Below are 21149 nucleotides of genomic sequence, written 5' to 3' on the forward strand. Positions count from 1 at the left end.
TACAAAACAATAATTCTATTGTCACTGACTGAGGCTACTATATATGTTATAGTAGTCTCAGTCAGTGACAATAAAATTATTGTCGATTGTAATATCACGGCGACTCAACCAAAGACGAACTAAGAAACATAGGCATTTTTCTTAGATTTTCTCTCTCCTATATACCTTAATGTAACATTAAGGTGTATAGGGACACAAAATTCTGAGACAAGTGCATGTGCTAGGAAGGCAGTATAACACACAAAACGAAAAAAAACACCAGATATTTATAACTATATATCATATATAAATTATTTGTGAAACGGACATAATTACATAACTTCAACCTTGATCACTGATTCATGACATGAGGTCCTGTCTTAGAGACATATCTGAGACGTTACAAGATCTTACAAGGAACCGTCACACCAAATATAGTTATCCTATTCATACTTCAACCTTTATCACTGATTTCCGAAATGCGGTGGAGGTAGTGACCGTGTGTTACAGACGTGTAGACCTTTCAAGGATCCTATTAACCAAAATGAAATATATCTATCGGATCCTATTACTCATAAAAAGTGAGGATTTTCAAAAGTGGCAAAAAAATCCGTTTATTGAAGGTGCGAATGTAACTGGACAAACAGTGAGGACAATAAACATATGCCTCTCCCTATCTGTGGTAAAGAAATAAACGTCTTAGCTATTACACCCAAAATAAGCTAAGACGTTTATTTCTTTATTCGGGCGGACAACATGCATATAACGTCACTGTAGATCTTCTTATCAAATAAAGAAAGTTGCCGGTCCGGTACATGAATAGATCTGTTAGAAAGCAAGGTTTTAATTTTGATTAGATTCGGGAGAGCTTAATTTGAGGATTGAGTATACACCAAGACGAGCATCAGATTTTCAACTCTTGTTTCATTTTGTAGATTGTATATCGCAAATTTTTTAACTGAAAAAAATATGTCTTCACTGTGATCTCTCGAGCTGAAATCTACACTGTTCAGTTTAGCAGGGACAATACTCTGTTTTGAATTTTTGCCATTTGTGCGCATGCGTGACATCGTTTAAGTGCTTGTCAAAGACATGTCTACTAAGTTAGAGAATGCTGCATACGAGTAGGGACTGCTCTATTCATTCTCAGAAATTTTGCAATCTTTTGACATAGAAAACACCCTTTTCTATTTAAAATAGATATTCTACATTATAAGGTGTCGACGTTAAGTTTTTAATGGAACTTAAATAACTTTAAACAGTTTAATATGTTTTATTGATTGGAAAGGTACAAAACAGGGAATTGTTGGTTGTATATGAAACAGATAGAATGCAGATTAGAACATTGAATGATGATGATTATAACTATGAACATTACGAACAGTTGGTTGTAAAAGAATTTGAGGATGTGACTGAAACAATTTTTTGGAACGATACGGCCAATTATGGAATTGAAAAAATGATAAACTATGTGAAAAAACATAATTTATAATGTAATATTTTTATATGATATGATAAGTCTAGTGTGAGATAGAGATGAGTGAACCTTGTATGAAAGTGTTTTTTATTGTTATGTTCCAATTGATTTAATTGATTTTTGATAGACTCCACAGATTGTGTCATATTTACAAAATAACATCGAGTTCATTGTTTTGCGTTACTGGAATGGATTCAACCAGCCGTATATGCGTTATGTGAATCTTTGACTTTTGATAAATAACACTTTTACTATTATGGAAAATATTGACTTTAGATATTAGATTTAACATGTTTAATAACTATTTAATTGTCTGACAATACTTTGAGATAATATTTTAACCGTGTGTGAGATGATAAAAAAAAAAGTTAAATTAAAAAAAAAGAATTAAAAATGAATGATAGAGTAAGAATGAGGAAGCCAAAGAGTATAGGGACTTGATGTTTTCTATTATATATGTAAATATTGTAAAAATGAGATGATGAGATGAAGTTGAATAAATATATACAAGATAAAAAAAAAGTTTAATATGTTTTAAGACATAAACAAGAGGTTGCCACATATTTGCAATATGATGGACACACCAATCTTTAATACAGGCCCCTTCTATGTTGCCCTATCCTTAAAAATCTTAAATATCTTCTCAATACCGTAAGATTTCAGCTAAAATAGCTAATTAAATTTGAAAACATGCAGTTCTGCTTTAAAGTTCATCTATTCTTCTTGTTATTCAAATATATTAAAGGTTAAGCTTTATCATGTCCAGCGGCACATATATCACCGTGAGTCTTATCTGAATTCATTAGTATACGATGCGGGAAAAAGGCTACTGTGTGGGTATATTTGGTTAAGTACTATAGCGGTCTTTTTCTTAGCATAACTTTTACATACTGTACATGCCTACATTCTTGTAAGGGAGACAAAAGCCTTAGAAAAGAATGTGGACTATCTTTTCAGCCACAAAACAACCAGAAGGCATCTGACCATACATTTTAAAGAAGCACCATCCCCCCTATTTGAAAATGGGATATATCATTAGCTTTTTTAATAAATATGTTGCATTTGTTTTGTTTGGAAACTAGTTCCAAGTGGTGAAGTTGAAATCATCTCTGCTTAAATTTTACGGATGCCATCACAAAGCGGTTGACCATTATATTATGTAACCTATCAAATGAAGTCTTATTGCCAGGTCTGAACTAACATGATCAACAAAACAGGTGGCATTTTGTGAAGCAGGATCTACCTACCATTCAATAGCTCCCTAGTGTTTGGTGGGGTTCCTGACGCTAGTAAATTTTACGGATGCCATCACAAAGCGGTTGACCATTATATTATGTAACCTATCAAATGAAGTCTTATTGCCAGGTCTGAACTAACATGATCAACAAAACAGGTGGCATTTTGTGAAGCAGGATCTACCTACCATTCAATAGCTCCCTAGTGTTTGGTGGGGTTCCTGACGCTCAGTCTTTCTATGTTGTGTTTAGTGTACTAGTCACGGCCATTTTTCTGGGGTTCCTGACGCTCAGTCTTTCTATGTTGTGTTTAGTGTACTATTGTTTGTACTATTGTTTGGTGGGGTTCCTGACGCTCACTCTTTCTATGTTGTGTTTAGTGTCCCTAGTGTTTGGTGGGGTTCCTGACCCTCAGTCTTTCTATGTTGTGCTTAGTGTACTGTTGTTTGCATGTCTATATTAGCAGTGACATTTTCAGTTTGGTTTTGCCCTATGAATTTAAATTTTCCTTTGCACAACAAGATCTCTCATCTTTCTATTATTTTACTTTTAATGGTATACTTTTTGTAACTAAACACAGCTGCATGCATATCAAAGAAAGTTCAAATTTTCCAGCCTAGTTTGACCTGACAGGAAATTCCAACCACCTCTAGCCCTCAAGTTAATCACAATATCACCAGACCACAGATGTGAAAATATCATCATGAGCTGTCAATCTTGTCTTTCATTTTTGCTTATGTACTTATCTATTAAGTGTAAACATGCATATCATATTTTGTTGTTGTTGAAAGTTATTTTTAAAATTGCATTTAAGTCTAAAATAACAAATTTGCAATAAAAAATGCATGCAATAATTTCTGAATTTACAGTAATAGGGATTAAATTAACAGGATATTGACCTGCTGTACCAAAAATTTGAAATTATTTTACCTACTGTGTTTGTTCTGCTCACACATTGATGGCAATATAATGGAAGTTTATGGAAATGTCATGTAAGTGTTAGCATTGGCGGATCCAGGTTCCCCCTTCTTTTTGGAGGATCAATGCATTTGAATGGGAGCATATATTTGGACCCCCCCTTTTTTAAAATGGCTGGATCTGCCCCTGGTGAGGTTTAGCTAACTATAAAACCAGGTTTAATCCACCATTTTCTACTTATGAAAATGTCTTTACCAAGTGAGGTTTCCATTTGTTTGATTATACAGATATGTATGAGCTTTTGAATTTTGTTGGTATTCCATTCCCCTCCCCCCTTTTCAGTCAGTTACTAAACTTCTATACTTCACAAAAAATACAGTAACATAAAACATAACCATAAACCTCAAATAATAGTTTATAATTCAAAACACAAAACCCATATTCAGTAAACTTTTATTTATTGTAACAAATATAGGAAACATATACCCTGGACTGTCTGGAATAATTATGGTCAGTATTTTATTAAATAAACCAATCAAAACACATATTCGTAATTCTCTTAACGTTGCATTTTACAAATGTTACAGATACAAAACTACATACAAGGGCCTGAAAAAACAGAACATTTTTTTTTAAATGGCCTTATAATATCTTTTCATACACAAATTATGGAAACTGAACAATGTACAAAATGAATACAGTTATTCAAATTTGGAATTAAAATTAAAATTACAATATTTTGTTTCTTTGTATGAGGAAATCTCCTATGTGACACAATTAAAATGACTAATGAAACAGTTATTTCATTTTTTTTAAATTTGATTTATTTTTCTGAGATATTATTGCTTTGTAGGTATAGACCTAATAAATAAACAATCTTGAGCAATACACTTCCCCTACCATCTAAAGCAATATCAAAAGACATATTCTACTTTTTATATACCGGTATATCTTAAAGTCCAAAAGACACAATTCTGAAAAATTTCAACAGATCAAATAAAAAATTTACCTTTGATTGTAAAGAGTCATTCTTAATCATTAGGCATGATTCAATGAAGAAGACAACACTCACAATTTATCTATTTCTTATACATTTTTGTATATGACAAGACAGCTAAAATAAAACTGGAGCAAAAAATAGTAAAAAAATGATAGAAAAAACAATAGGTTGTAATTTCCTTTGCTTTACTTATAGGGGACCAAACATGCATTTGGATGTCTCACCATAAATTTATTGAAAAATTATGAAATCATCAATTAGTACAAATAAATATTTTCAAATTATTTAACAAAATTTCCAACAGATCTATTTACAAATAAGTCAATTCTAGAAATGGTTAAACCAATCATAAATTATTTACAGTTGTTCAAATCATCTTCTAACATAATTACATTCTTTATCACTGGTATTTTTTTGTACCATATACTGTCACCTTTTTCTTTTAAATTTGTAATCAAAAGACAGTATTTTCTTTCGATTAGAGAGGGGGATAGGACCTTTATCGGGACTCTGGGATCAGCTGTTATTAAGCTCGGGATTTCGGGATTGACCCTTTCAAGATCCGGGATTTTTTTTTGAATTTCAGGACCTCGGGAATTCATGTTTTTAAGCCCAGGATTTCGGGATCAAGTCTTTTTTAGCCCGGGATTTCAGGACCAGGACCCCTCCTACACCCTCTCATTAGACTATTCAACACTCTACTGCTTTTAAAACATCTGTTTTGTAGTTCACATTTTGTAATTGGTCAGATTACTTTGTTCACAATTTGAATAACTCTAGCACTGTCTAAGTTACAAATACAAACAATGTTTAATTTGATATTTTAAGGATTTAGAAAAATTGATACACTTACTATTCTTATATCTTTAAGGTACAAAAGTTTTTTTCACAAGAAATCTTAATAGTAAAAATACTCCTAAGTCATGCACATTTCAGTATAAAAGTCGCTTAGGAATACCAAAGTTTCTAAATCGGCTACAATTTTCTCAACAGTGATTTTGTCAACTGAATAAAAATAAATCTTTAGTAACCTCAATCACTGTTGAGGGGGGATAGGACCTTTATCGGGACTCCATGATCGTGTGTTTTTAAACTCGGGTTTCAGGATGACCCTTTCGGGATCTGGGAATTATTTTTTTGAATTTCGGAACCCAGAGAATTCGTATTTTTAAGCCCAGGATTTCGGGATTTCGAGTTTTTAAGCCCAGGATTTCGGGATCAGGATCCCTCCTACTCCCCTCACTGTTCTAAGCTTTTTAAAGCAAAAAAGAATGCAAAACTGCTTGTAGGCTTCATCCTTTCTAGCAGTTATTCCATGAGTAATCATGGCCGTCTGTCCATTAATCTTTATAACTTTACCTCCTTCTATTACAAATATTATAATTTATTGATACAATGTCTAATAAAGAAAATAACATACTTCCTTGGCATTTTATACTACTCTAACACAATAAAATGCCTTTGACTGGTCTGGTACAAATTTCATTTCAATGAAAAATTCTGACACATTCAATATTTGATTTATAAATAATTTACTTAGTAATGACATTATTTTACATCTATAAACATATTTTATAAGAATGCTTTAGATAATTTTGTATAAATAACAGCAACAGAAATAATATGCAGAAAAAAATTTGTTGTTTTCTGCAAAACTGTAAATAAAAATCCAGAAATGATGAGGTCAACATATTTTAATTCCAAGGTGTCAAGGGTGTTCAACAACCTCGAAGAACCTCACTGATATTCAAAGTTGTTAAACATGAAAATATAACAATTTACAATTGTTGAAGTTACTGAAATTTAGAATACAAATGTCTAGAAGTTATATACATAAACAATGTGTTTAGTACTGCAAGAAAACAAAAGAAAATTATAAAAATCTCACTTCAAAATATCCATTATACAACGTTCATGCCATGTTGGCAAACAAAGTATAAATAGAAAATAATTAAAATGACCAAAATTTGAGCAACTTGTTGATTGTAGAAATATAAAAAACAGTGATTTTTTTTTTTAAATAATCAAAACAATTCTTACTTACAATTCTTAAATAGCACTATGTTATAGCAATATGATGATTTATCAAATATAATACTGCATACCCTGTAGATAAAATGAGGAAGTTACACTGGTGCCAGAGGTGTAATCAGGGGAGTTAACTGAGGGAGTGAGAACATGAAACGATTAAGAGAGGGAATCAGACTAGTAAGTATCTGGTTACATTTACCACATATTCAAATACAAAAAATGGGTAACTCTGACAATTCATTAATTTAAATGATGTTTTAGTTTTGAATATAAGAAAATATAGATTTTTGTCACTGAGTTATTCCCCTTTGAAGGTTTTCAGTATGAAGAAATAATAAAAATACATTGACAATCAGTTTTTTTATTAATTTCATTTGAACAAAAACATTCAAAAATTGGTAGTCGCTTAATCTGATTTAAAAAAAAAGTACATTAGAGGCTAATATAAAATTTAAGGATGATTAAAATAAGAATCCATTGATTTCCTTGAGCTACTCTTTTTAATCTTGATGCACAATTTCATGATTTCAATGCAATTTATGAAAAAAATAGTTTCAGTCATGGTCATATGTTTAGGAATGTAATTTGATAAGTGATTTATGAGCAACCTTTAACATTTAAAATAAAACCAACATGAATATTTCACAGAACTGTCTGGGAGATAACTGTCTATTATAAAATGTACTCCCTTTTATAGAGGTTATTGATTATCTCTTCGAAACATTGTATTCCCTATGTTGGTATTTGTGTAGCAACAGTTATTTCTATTGTATCTATAGAATTCATTTTTGAAACACCTGCCTAGCAATTTATCTTACTTTAAAAATACTTCTCAAGTCACTTTTTATCATTTATAACTTTCCATTGAATTTTTTTTCACCTAAGCAATTTTCTTTTATGGCAAAAAAACAATGGACCAAAATGCATGATAACAATAAGAATATACAAGTTATATCTCAAAAGGACAGATAACTCTTGTAAGTTAATAAATGGGAGACAACTGGCATGTTTTGGGGGGAAAATATTTCACCGGCATTAGAAGTGTTAAGGTTGATAATACATGTATATGTGAAATCATCTGGACTAGAGATCCCAATCAAAAATATCAAATTCATAACTGTTTAAGTTGAGGTGTGTCCATTTTTCAGTGATTTCTGAACCTCCTCTGCTGGAACATAACTGCACCATTCTTCTGATTTTGGGTCAAGGTATTCAAATGTATCAAGGAATTTTTTGCCACTGAATCCACCGACAGCATAAAGTCGATTGTTAAAACTGACCACGCCCACATTGGCTCTACCTATACTCATTGTACTTCCAAGTATGAAGTTGTTGTTGTCTAGAATTTCTACCGATTTCAGACTATTAGATCCATCACTTCCACCAACAACATGTATTTTACCTAAAAATAGATCAGAAGTATGAACAAAAGTACATTGACTAAAATGCCTTACCTGTTTAACTAATAATGATTGAATTTCATGTTGAAAGTCTATGAAGATCATGATATTAATATATAATTTAATTTTGGATGTAACGCGTCTCCCGATTGGGCTGATGTTATTTTGTTATGAGCCCATAGACATAATTTAGTCATGTGACCGTGACGTCATCAACGTTTTTTCATGGTTTTCTATGGTTTAAAATGGATATTTAGAATTAAATTTTAAGAAATGACTGTACTATTTTTTCTGTCTATTCGAAATAATAAAAAAATATGGTGCACACTGTTAAATAACCCGCTACCCGTGTTATTCAGTGTGCACCAATTTTTTATGTTATTTCTTCATAGACAGAAAAAATATTACAGTCATTCCTTAAAAGTATAATAGAAACCTTATCAATGATCCTTCAGAATAAGGTAATTAACTTTTTCAGTGCATTACGTTTGCGCGCAAAAATCATTACGATTGCGCGCAGCTTTTGATTACATTTGCGCGCATTTTTTTGACAGGTAAACTCAGGTAAAATACAGACAATAACACTTATTTATTTATTTATTTATTCGTTCAATTATTTACAAGAATAAGAACCCCATCCGTTATTCTAAGTCCCCTGCTCACCAACGAGGAGGTGGACGTGGGATTTCGAGCAACGGGTCTGGCAGTTATGTCTTCTGTTGCTTTTTTCTTTACCACTACGCGGATAATCTGCCTCTCGCATTTCTAGCATCGAACTCATGTGTATGTTCACAGTTACCATTAAAAATGACTGTCAGTTTTTATTCTGCCTTTATCCAAGATATATCCCTAGACTTCAGTGTTTTATCAATACGGAACGTAAATCCATCGTATATTAATGATTTTTCGCCACGATTTGTTTAAGAAAAGCGAAACTCCATTTTTGTGCTTTGGTGTAACTTTACAAACTAACTTAGATTTTTTACTAATTTTAAAAGCGATCACTATTCGTTGAAAAATTATTCAGTCTGAAGTATTTGCAAATTTAATTCTTATTTATATTTTTACCTGAGTTTACCTGTAAAATAAATGCGCGCAAATGTAATCAAAAGCTGCGCGCAAACGTAAAATATTTTAATCCCCAAATGCGCGCAAACGTAGTGCGCCCAACTTTTTACCCTGGGTTACAAAAAACTGTTAATCATAATTGAAAAAAAAGAAGTTGTTTGACTACCACTTATACAAATCTCGCTTAGGAAAATGAACTGTTTAATAAGGTTTCTAATTCTTACAATAGATGAGAAACTTATCAGTAATATAAAAAAGAAGATGTGGTATGATTGCCAATGAGACAACTATCCACAAAAGACTTAGTAAGTTATATTAACCATTGAATACATCATAAGTTATGGTTTGATAAATGTTTTACATACCATTGACTATACCACAACCAGCACCTCTGCGAACCACATTCAAGCTTGGTCCCATCACCCATTTATCTGTTTTAATATCATACACCTCTGTTATTCCTAGAACATTCCAACCATCTGTACCTCCAATGGCATATATAAGACCTTTGTGATAGCAGGCTGCAATCTGGTATCGTCCTACAAATACAATGTAAATTCTTTAAATCCTCAAGTTTTCGTATTCATTTTTAAGGCTAAAGTTAAGATTATCAGGTAACTGTCTAATAGTGTACATAGAAAATACATTTCAGTATAAACTTTATTATTCATATTATTACCACTGCTTTGTCTAAATGGGATTTGAGTAAAATGATAAATTTATTTTTAAGCCATCCCATATTTTGGTTGCAATCAGTTTATCACCTAATTTTTCTTGTGGACCCACCAAAACCAAATACATGTTTACTACTTACAATTTCTGAAATCTGCTGTGGAAAAACTGTGATAGGAAAGAAAATAAGAATAATACAAGTTACAAGAATGCAGGCTTTATCCTGCATAGCATAGCCAACTCATTAATCAAAGAATTTAGAACCAGAAAATCAGAGTTTGACAGATGTGAAAATTCTTAGAACCCAACATTGCTATGCTGCTGCCAAAACATGAAGTCATTCTGTGTACTGGCAACATGTGTGACATTTTTTTAAAAAGTTCATTCATCATAAGTATTGTGATCTATGAAGTAGGTGTCTGATAGATCGATAAAGTTATAACTAATCACTGCCAATCTGCAAACCATATATATTAAGTCATTCTGTTTGCCAGGACCTGAGAAAAGATTGACAAAAATATTGTTTGTACAAATGGACAGGCTGATTGCAATATAGTGAGGATATAATAATTTAATTTTCCAAGAAATTGGAATAAGATTCAAAGAATTTCTAATCTAGGTTACCATCAACATTTACGATATACAGTTTCATAGATAATATTTACCTGTATTTAATGGTGCTATTTTACACCAACTCTTTGTCTCTGGATCATAAACTTCACAGTCAGGGACACTTTTGGGTCCCACACAACCTCCAATACAATATAACTTGTTATCTACACATACCAATGCTGAAATTGAACAACAGATATAAATAGATATTACTCATTCTCTTGTATAAATTTCTTGCGAAAAATGCGACAGAGTTGTAAAAGCAATAATTTTAACTCGCATTTTGAAATATTTAATATAAATTAACCAGGATTTTTCTAAAAATCTTAAAAATTAAAATCGCATTTAAGTCTAAACTGACAAAATCGAAATAATAAATGCACGCAATAATTTCTGAATTTACAGTAGCAAAAGTGAAAACAAAAATATAGTAAAATTCGTCCTTTACTCCTGTAAGAAGGTTTGATGAAAATGAACAAAATAGAATATTTCAATGTTTAGAACATTTTATCCTGTCAGGTTTTCTTTAATTATAAAAGGAAAAACTTGCAGTTTACCCTATATATAGATATAGGAAGGTGTGGTATGAGTGCCAATGAGACAACTTTCCATCCAAGTAACAATTTATAAAGGTAAACCTATATTCTTAGTCCATCAGCTGGTAGGGCAAAAATTAAGTTCTGTGTTACACCCCAGGGTACCGCAATTTTTTTGTATAAATTTAAAGAGTAATATCTGAAGAATATTTCAAGAGGTGTTAGACTTTTGAAAAAGTGTCCAAAAGGGGTTAAAAGGGGACTTATTTAAGGGTATATCAAAATTTTTGTTTTGCACATATTTACAGAAAAATGTAAAAATAACCAAGTATACAGTACTATACTTTTTATTAAATGGAACACATCATATCTTATTAATTCGAAGGCTAATTTATAATTAATTTTTAAATCGTAGAGGTCCAAGAAAAAAAGGGGGAGGGTAATTTCCAAAAGTCATGATTTTGAATGAAAAGAAGCATACGTACTAATTTTCTTGATAAACTGGTATATTTTTTCCATTGAAACATAGAGCAAAAAGTACAATGTATATAAAGGCTGTTGAAAAAAAAATTAAAGGTAAGAAACAAAAAACATAGAATCAACGACAAACACAAACAAAAGCAACCAGAAATGCACGATTCTGTCACAAATTTATACATCACATTCATGAATAACTCGCATATTGAAACACACAAAACTGTCAGGGTTTCTAGATTTCTATTTTTTTTTTAAAATTTAACAACCGAATCACCACATTTTAAGGTCACGCAGAAGGTCAATCCATATAATCATCGTCAGTTTGGTCATCTGCATCTACCGAATTATCATGATCATGATTTCCATCATCTTTGTTGCATCGTTAGCAATATTAACGATTTGATAATGCTTATATCTACAAGTTTTCGAGCATTAACATACAGCTATCTGTTCTGCATGGATACACCTTGTTGAACACATGAACATCTTTTTTGGTACAACAAGCTTTACATGAACAGCATATCATAATTATCAAAGCATCTAACGCTGGTGGTTGGTCTAGCAAATTGATACTGATCAAAGCGTTCTAAACAATCCAACCATAGTTGTTTGGGAACAGAGCAGTGTTGTGTTTAAGAGCAGATTTACAAATCTTCGTCTGAAAGTTGGCTTGTTTAATGTGCTTTAACATTGCATCTTTTGCATTTCAAAACGTTCTGATCTTTACTCATCGATATTTGTTTATTGCGTAGCCATATATAGAACACGAAAACCTCTCAAGTGTTTTGACAACTCTTAGCCAACCTCTTCAAAGGTTTCACCAAGATGGAATAGACCTTCTGAAAAATCCACATAAAGTGTCAAAAAGCCGAATGCTTTGCTTTTTTTCTTTACCAGACAAAACACTTACTGAATCAAAACCTGTATTGGCGTGAAATCCTGGCAGTTTTCTACAAACATTCTCACCAATTTTCGCACACATTGATTGCACATTTAACAATCTGCATTTGGAAGATGTATCTGTCAGACTTACAATGTTTCTTCCATTCCTAAGAACACGATTGTGATGGTTTAGAACTTATCGTAATGATTTGCCCTCCCAATGACCTGCCGTTCTAATTTTCTATGAATATTGTGGGATACTAATCAGTGACAAAATCAATGCGGGACAACTTTTCGAAACTAAAAGGATGGTTTTTAAGAATATAATTGCCAAATCGAAACTAGTGCTTGGTATCCTAGTAATGGTTTAAATAACTACCATGTCATCAAATATCCACATGCTTTCCTAAGGAATGAGTCTTTTCTAAAAGACCACTCAGGACAGATTTTAATTTTTCATTACATGTGTACCATCAAAATTTGCAAAAGACATTGAAAGAGGACCTAATTCAAAGTGGAGAACCTATCGAATAACCAACTATCTTGTCTGAGCTATGACAAGCAGGCGACATTTTTTTTCATCTGCTCTCAATGTTTTGTTGTTCTTATCAGCCATTAACTGCTTGCCTTTTATTTCCTTTTTTAAAAATGTAAGCAATGATTTTCTTTTGAGTGTTTTGAAGATATCGTTTGTCTTTTGAATGAGCTGTTCCGTAATGAAAATTTCTGAAGCAAATTTTCCCTTTTCATACGCGTTTTGAAGGTCGCACAATAATTCCTAAGAAGCAATAGAACTCGAGAACAAGCCATATAACTGTTCAGATGTTATAATGGAATTGGCCAGCTTTGCAGTGTCTGAAACAACTTCAAAACATCAGTTTCGTCTCGCTTCATTCGAATTTTTCTGAGTTCTTTTTGGGCGGATGTTTCAGGGTTAACCATTCCTACCAAATCTTTAAGCCATTTTTTTGTATCTCTGAGAAACCTAAGAAAGTAAAAAGTATTGCCAAATCCCACAACTGACTATTTGACGTTCGTTCAATGCGATGTTTGTCGATTGAATGACTTAACAATCTTAAGTCAATCACTACATAGCTAAACACAAAATGTTTTCAAGCACACCTTCATTGAGTTCGAAAGAGTGCACCTTTTCTGAACGCAAAAAAATCACCTAACTAGAATTTTTTTCATAAATATTTCGTTACACATTTACTTTATAAAATATTTTTCCTCACAAAAACATCATAAATCGACAATTTAATGTTTGTTTTCAGTTGCAAATTGATAATGCTTATGTGTGAATACATTGTACATGTTGTATACTGAATCAAAGACGGTAATTTGATGATTCCCGGTTTTTCACGAGTATTTGCACGTACATATATTTTATTGAATAAATCATATTTTAGACTATAATATACATACTGCAAATGATTTAAACATTGCACTTTGATTAATTCTCAAATTTAATTAACTAAAACGGGTAATTGAACAACGATTTTCTTTATGAAAGGAGAAAATATGCCTTAATCTAAACCCAAAAAACCGGATTGTTTGTAATGTAAAAAAACTTTTTTTTTAAAGAAAAAATCTTCCGAGTTACATTTAATATGATCATTTTGTATCTGTTTTAGTTGTTTAAACCTATACTTTATTTTTTTTAAATCGCTTTATATCAAAAATTTTAATTAAAAATTACTTGGTCGTGATTGATAAATGAGGGGACCATTGGAAGGGACGTTTTTAATCCTCTTTTGGACACTTTTTTTTTAGTCTAACACCTTGTATTTTATCAATAAGATAATGAAGTTGAATTCTATCAAAAAAAATCGCGGTACCCTGGGGTGTAACACAAACTCATTAACTAGCGCGCTTTTGAGAACTAGCTGATGGACTATCTTTTTCTAGGCATGGTGGTTGGTAGGTGAATCAAACAGATGTTTTTAACTAGATAACCCAATGATGATTGTCACTAACTTTGGTTTAATTTAGCTCAGTACTTTCAGAGAAGATGAATTTTGTAAAAAAAAACCTGTTTTGTCAGATTCCCGTATCCCACTTACACTATGTACGTAAGCAATTCTCATGTTTTTGTCATTTCCCGGGTCCCACTAGACCTCATTTCCTGTTTTCAAGACACAATAATTTGACTTTCACGTGTCATGCTTACAAAAAATCAGCAATCCTGCATCACGCTTAGACCCCAATGAGACCCACTTGAAGGGAAATTGCAGTTTTGAATAGACTAGTTGTTTTGATATTTCTGTATGATTTTTATTAGGTACACAGACTGTCTACCAAGGTTTTTGTTTTATAATAACACCAATTTCACATCTACCACCAACCACCAACATTTTTAACAAGCTAGTATATAATACTGATTATGACATCACCAATGAGAGGTGAAAAGACTGTCATATCTGAAAACTGGTACAAGTGTGCAAGACTGTCAAGAAGATGATATTTGTCTCAATTTCTTTAATCATTTTTTGTCACCTGCTTAAAATTGGCATAAAAAAACCCTAAACAATCACACCTTTAATTTACACCTTGATCATTCATCAGGTATCTAAACATGGGTAATATTTGTAGTACAGTAAAGTGCATCAGGCTAGCAAATAATCTTCTAACAAAAGTAAGTTATTATATGCACAATTTCTTTACAAATTCTTTATAAATGACTAGTTTGTCTTCTTCTCTTCTGTTTTGCTTTATTGAATTGGAGTATATTGATGGTGAGGTTACAGATTTGAGGAAGATTTCATTTAGTTGTGATTGTGAGGTTTTGTAAGTTGATTATTGTTATAAATGATTCAATAATCATCTGACAGTACCCATTGTCATATTCACTCCATCTGACCAGTGACCACTTCCTCACCAGAGGACAATCTAACAGTACCAATTGTCATATTCACAGCATCTATTCATCATACATAGTCCCCTACTAGTCAGAAATTTATTGTAGTGGAACAAAATGCTACCTTGATCTATAACTTGTCATTGTGTAAACTATACTAGAACACACCCGTGAAATCGCGGGCATTCAGAGAGTGGTTGCAAGTATGTTCACCTGTTATAGGAAGAATTTTGTAAAAGAACTGGTCATTTAAGTAAATGTTTTAAGTCCAAGGATCACAAATCTTCACAAAATGATGAGAACGGAACAAAATTTGAACTTTATATGTATTTGTCATGATAAAACTATGTACCAATAGTCTATTTTCCAATTCCCATAATTGACCCTGTATTTAGAGATCCCATTTTTAGTTGTCTCCCTTATAAGGAACATTAATTTTATTTACAATGGAGAGCTAGCAGAAAGAGCAAATTTACCTGTGCGAAATGTGAGTTAGCTTTAAGTAATTCAAATCTTTTAATTACATTAATTTGTTGTTAGGCTAAATACTTTTGACATCAGAATTTATTTTTCATAATTAGCCCAGATTTAACCCCTAATTTGTCTATTCTCCAACTATAGTGACATATTTTTTACCTTGAGATACTTTGGCTTTAGCCACTTGAGATATTGTTGACCATTTATTTGTCTCATAATTATAACATTCTACTGTCTTCTGTTCTATTTGACCATTTGAACCACCAACAGCATATATAACATCTTGAACATTTTCAGTAGAAAAGCGCCCTCTAGGGACCGACATATCTGCAGCTGGAATCCATTTGTTTGTCTGTGAGTCATAGAACTCTGTTGATTTCATACATTCTCCTCTGTCATAGCCACCTGTTGAATGAGATCCAATAAACATTATTGGTAAACAAGAATATGTGTACACAAGATAGAATGCCCTTATAGATACCAACTGCATACCAAATACCATTGATTTATCATGGTGGGGGTCTCATTGGGGGGTTCCCCAGATCCCGCTTACTGTTTTGTCAGATTCCTGTATCCGGCTTACACTTTGTACGTAAGTAATTCTTATTTTTTTGTCATTTCCTGGGTCCCACTAGACCTCATTTTCCGTTTTCACAACAGAATAATTTGACTTTCACATGTCATGCTTACAAAAAATCGACAATCCCGGGTCATGCTTAGACCCCAATGAGACCCACTATGGTGGTTCCACCTCGTTCTACACTAAATCCCCATATTATCAATAATTTCCGTACCGATCCGATGGCATTTTAATAGAAAACCAGAAGTGGGTACGCGCAGCCTAGAATGGCAATTTGACTATTCGTACCCGCATGCGGGTACGCGCAGACACTGCCTACTTTGATACTTGTGTAGTATACATTTTAGTTAAGATTGTTTAAATGTTATTCTTTGTTGTATCTATGCTATTAATGGTTATGTTCATAATTGAGCTTTCTTTAATAAAATATTTCGTATTTCGTATTTATTTAAATAAAATACATTTTATATCTGTGTTGTTACATTTATTGTGTAAATTTGTCCATCTGTTTTGCAACTTGGAAATTTGCCTTAATAAAGATACAATAAAACTTTTGTTGTCAGCTAAATTAGCCTCTGTGTGTTCTTTGATGTCATAACTTACTGTTTTTGTATTTGTTCAACATTAAGAGTTAAATAAATCACACTCATTTTGAAAAGATAAACCGCCATTTTTTTCTAATGTATCAGGTGATTGCAAGTCATGTGGGTCAGTCATGTGACTTTATGCTGTAAAGTGATAATTTACTCTAGGAGAAGTTTATTTTTATAAATACGTTTTTACTTTATAACGTTTTTTAAAACTTTCAAGAAATTAAGATTGAAAACATGATAATACCATAATTGCAACCTGAATAAATTTAATTAAGAACAAGGTCAACCTGTCACTGATTTGTTTTGACATGGATTAGACCTGTTGATGAGGTGTGATAATCCACATTAGCAGCTAGAATCATTAAACAAAAAATAAAAATAATGAGATTTTAACAACTTATTACAGCACTAAAAATATCAAAAGACATGTTCAAAACAATTAGATTTTAGAATGATTTACACTTACCACAGGCAAATAGCTTGTTATTCACAACCTTCAGACCAAATCCACACCGAGGTACTGTCATTGATGCTAATGGTGTCAAGGACACGGCTCTTTCCAAGGTCATACCATTGGTGGTGGGTGAATCAGGTGCTTCTGATCCACTGTCTGGTGGACTGTGGGCCTTCGTTCGACAATGTATGGATAAAACAGCCAAGTCACCATTCAGCATACACAAGGACATAAAAGTTTTATCTTTGGTTTGGTAGTCAGCTATAACTAACCATTCTTTAGGTGAGATTGGGTTTTCAGGATTGATGTTAAATTTCAGAACATTTCCATTCAGTGGACTGTTTAAATTGGCAACTGGGTCTTTCTGTGGTACTACCTAAAACATACACGTGGAATTATTTATATGTACTACATCTCATTCACAACTTACTTTGAAGTATACCACAATATAGAAATAATTAGTTAAACATGTGTATAAAGGTCACCTTCAGGGCCATATTTGAAACTACAATACAGGTGACCTTTAAAGTAATCACATAAGCAACACGACGGGTGCCACATGTGGAGCAGGATCTCCTTACCCTCCCGGAGCACCCGAGATCACCACTAGTTTTTGGTGGGGTTCGTGTTGTTTATTCTTTAGTTTTCTATGTTGTGTCTTGAGTACTATTGTTTGTCTGTTTGTCTTTTTCATTTTTAGCCATGGCGTTGTCAGTTTGTTTGAGATTTATGAGTTTGACTGTCCCTTTGGTATCTTTCGTCCCCTTTGAAATGAGAATAAAAATGTATTAAAACAATGGGACAAGAAGATCAGACTGATATTTGCTAAAATAATAAACAAACTTACTTGTCTTTTCTTAATACATTTATATTCACGAACATCTTCTTCTTCTTTCGTCCTTTCATCATTAATGTCCTTAAAGTCTGTCAGAGTGTTGTCTTTGTTTAAATATAATATATTAACCTATAAAAATAAAACTTGTATTGATTTTTTTATGTTACTGAACCATGTAAATGAGGTCAAGGACAGCTGAAATGTGTGAAATAGAAAACTCACAACGTAAGCCATCTCTAAACAAAATGTGGGATGTTTAATTGGGGTCTCATTGGGGGTTCCGATCCCGGATCCTGCTTACTGTTTTGTCAGATTCCTGTATCCCGCTTACACTATGTACGTAATCATTTCTCATTTGTTTGTCATTTCCCGGGTCCCGCAAGACCTAATTTCCCGTTTTCCACCACAATAATTGACTTTCATGTGTCACGCTTACAAAAAATCGGCAATCCTGCGTCACGCTTAGACCCCAATGAGACCCACTTTAATAGCTCTACTTCCATCAGAAATTTAAAACTGTATATAAAAACGTTAGCAAAGTCCCTTCAACCAGCTGATTAGCATTTATGTTTATGGCAAAAGAACCAGAAATGAGCTGTTGAAGGCCTATAGTTGTTAATTTTTGTGTCATTTTGGTCATTTGTGGAGATTTGTCTCATTGGCAATCATACCACATCTTCTTTATTATATTTAACATTTTACCTGCATTGGATAACTATTACCTGTTCTAACAAGTTATCTAGCCTGGGTTTTTCTGTATCTATGCTATCTCTAGCCCAACTTAGTACTAACTCTGCCATATGATGACTGTTACTCGGCTCTATCAATTCCTCATCTGCACCTGTTTAGTACAAACAACTAAGGGTTCAGACTAAGTTAAATAACTTGTCAAATAAAAATAACATTTTTGGCATACAGAAGGATTTTACACCAAATTGAAATGCTTGTAAGCACTAGGAGGTAAAGATTTCATTTATTTTGCAGTGGGAACTTTTATTGTTGCATTGTGGGAATTGAAGGCAATATTTTGAATTAGAGATTATCATTTGTAACTTGAATATCTTGGTACATATTTCATTGGCAAATTGATTGACATGTACATGGAAAGGATGTAAAGAATATTGAATAAATATTCACCACAATGCACTACCCGTATGTGTTTTTGTGCTCTCAAAAGGTAGTGATGAGGTCTAGAAAATACCACTACATAGTCAGTCCCAATGGTGAGATCAATGTTAACCCTTTACTCCATAATGACGCCTTTTGACGCCTGTGTAGTACCTCAGTTGAAACGCTTTGAATACAAAATGTCTGCATCAGACATAAAAAAAATAGTATCTTAATGAAAAGTATATTCATGAGAATATCTGATTTGAATTACATTGATGAAATATTTATTTTCACAATGCATTAATACTTTAAACCCGATGATTTTTTTTTACAAAAAAAATCCTATGCAAATCAAGTATTTAAGAGAAAACATTTAGGGATACCAATTATTCAGGTTATTGTTCCAATCTAATTACTCTTAAATAATGAAAAGTAGCAGGTCTACCAGAGATAAGTTTTACCTGTCATATTTCTGTATTTAAGGTTTATTATTTTTCAGCATTCAAACCAAAGGTAAAGTATATACTTACCAATAATTTCAACCAGTACTGTTGACAGACCAAAGAATAGTTTACTGCATGTCACAGTATTAATGTTATTTTGGATAAAAAGGTCTGTTTTTTTCCTCAGATCATCATCCACAGCAAATCTACGAACACCTGAAAATGAACAAACTACATTATAGATACTCAGTAAAGAAGATTAAACTATCAACATTGTGTATAATATTGACAGAACTGAATTTCATGGTTTTGATATACCGGGTAACATGAAATCTGCATATTATCAATACAAAGTTATAATAGTTGAAGCAATTCAATAATAACTGTAATTGTACTTATTTTCACGAATTTCACGGTTGGCTTATAATCGCGAAAATAAATACATGCAAATCTAAATCAATCCTTCAAACTAAAAGGCAATAATTATTAAAATCACGAAAAATAAATACCCGCGAACATGTTTGAAATACACAATTCGCGAAAATAAGTACACACGACAAAAGTACAAGTACAGTAAACAAGAATGGATGAGTATTCAAATCATTTTCCATAAAACTAAGTCAATAAACTGATGGTGACATCTCTATTAAAATAAGACTTTTTGTGTAATGAGACTGTTTTTAGATATCTAAACATTTTTTGTTTGTTTATCACAGCACAGAAATGTTGATATCAATATGCTGCCTTTTTTCATATAGGTAATGGGAATAGTTGACTTTTTTCCATTTTGTACCTCACTTCCAACATTTTTTGAGTATAGTTTGTTTTGAAATAATACATTATCAACTTATAAACCAACTATTTCAATAGAATATTCTGTAATCATTTAATCAAAACTTGCATTTGAAAAAAATGTGCGCCACATGTTTCATTTCATCATATGTATATATATAAAAGTTGCAAAGTAAAGGAAAGTACTTTTTAAGCAACCCTTCTTCATTTTTTATTGTATATAACCCATGTTAAAATATATCTTTTATAAAATATTGTCAACCAAGCATCAATATAACATATATAAGACATAATTTATTAGAGAAAGATTATAAACTTTTGAAAATAGAAACAAGCATTTAAATCCACCTAAGTTTTGATTCAGAGTGGGGAAATATTGAATGCCAAGTAAGTCTACTTGAGAGATAAAAAATAACCCTATCATTTTCTAGTGACTTTTGAGCATGATTTTTGTACTCGAAAATCAACCAATCAAATTGCTGGATTTCATATTTCGAGCATGATTTTTGTGCTGAGAGGACTGAGCAAAGTTTTATGCCTTCAAGGCCACGTTTTTTTTAATGTGATTGACTTTGATATGCCAAAAACAATGCCAATGGCTTTATCTTAAAATGATTAGGAAATTTGAATTCCTAATTAAAAGTTCAAATAACATTGATCCAATTTAAAAGAAGCATTGTGGATTGTGTAATATGAATAGTTGGTAGATTCCAAAATAAAC

General features: G+C 32.2%; 1 protein-coding gene across 3 annotated transcripts in view; it reads right to left on the bottom strand.

Moving 5' to 3' along the window:
- Positions 1 to 4050: 4050 nt before the first annotated feature.
- Positions 4051 to 21149, bottom strand: part of LOC134708139 (influenza virus NS1A-binding protein-like) — a 43286-nt gene continuing 26187 nt past the window's right edge. For all 3 annotated transcript variants that reach the window (XM_063568450.1, XM_063568451.1, XM_063568452.1), the window contains 8 exons: positions 19724 to 19852; positions 18806 to 18924; positions 18096 to 18212; positions 17261 to 17624; positions 15781 to 16026; positions 10446 to 10571; positions 9474 to 9647; positions 4051 to 8042 (listed from right to left, as the gene is read on the bottom strand). In XM_063568450.1, the coding sequence (XP_063424520.1) occupies positions 7762 to 8042; positions 9474 to 9647; positions 10446 to 10571; positions 15781 to 16026; positions 17261 to 17624; positions 18096 to 18212; positions 18806 to 18924; positions 19724 to 19852 (1556 nt within the window). In that variant the 3' untranslated portion in view covers positions 4051 to 7761. The remainder of the gene's footprint in view (positions 8043 to 9473; positions 9648 to 10445; positions 10572 to 15780; positions 16027 to 17260; positions 17625 to 18095; positions 18213 to 18805; positions 18925 to 19723; positions 19853 to 21149) is intronic.

The sequence above is a fragment of the Mytilus trossulus genome, chromosome 2, assembly GCF_036588685.1.
Source record: "Mytilus trossulus isolate FHL-02 chromosome 2, PNRI_Mtr1.1.1.hap1, whole genome shotgun sequence".
NCBI classification, from domain to species: Eukaryota; Metazoa; Mollusca; class Bivalvia; order Mytilida; family Mytilidae; genus Mytilus; species Mytilus trossulus.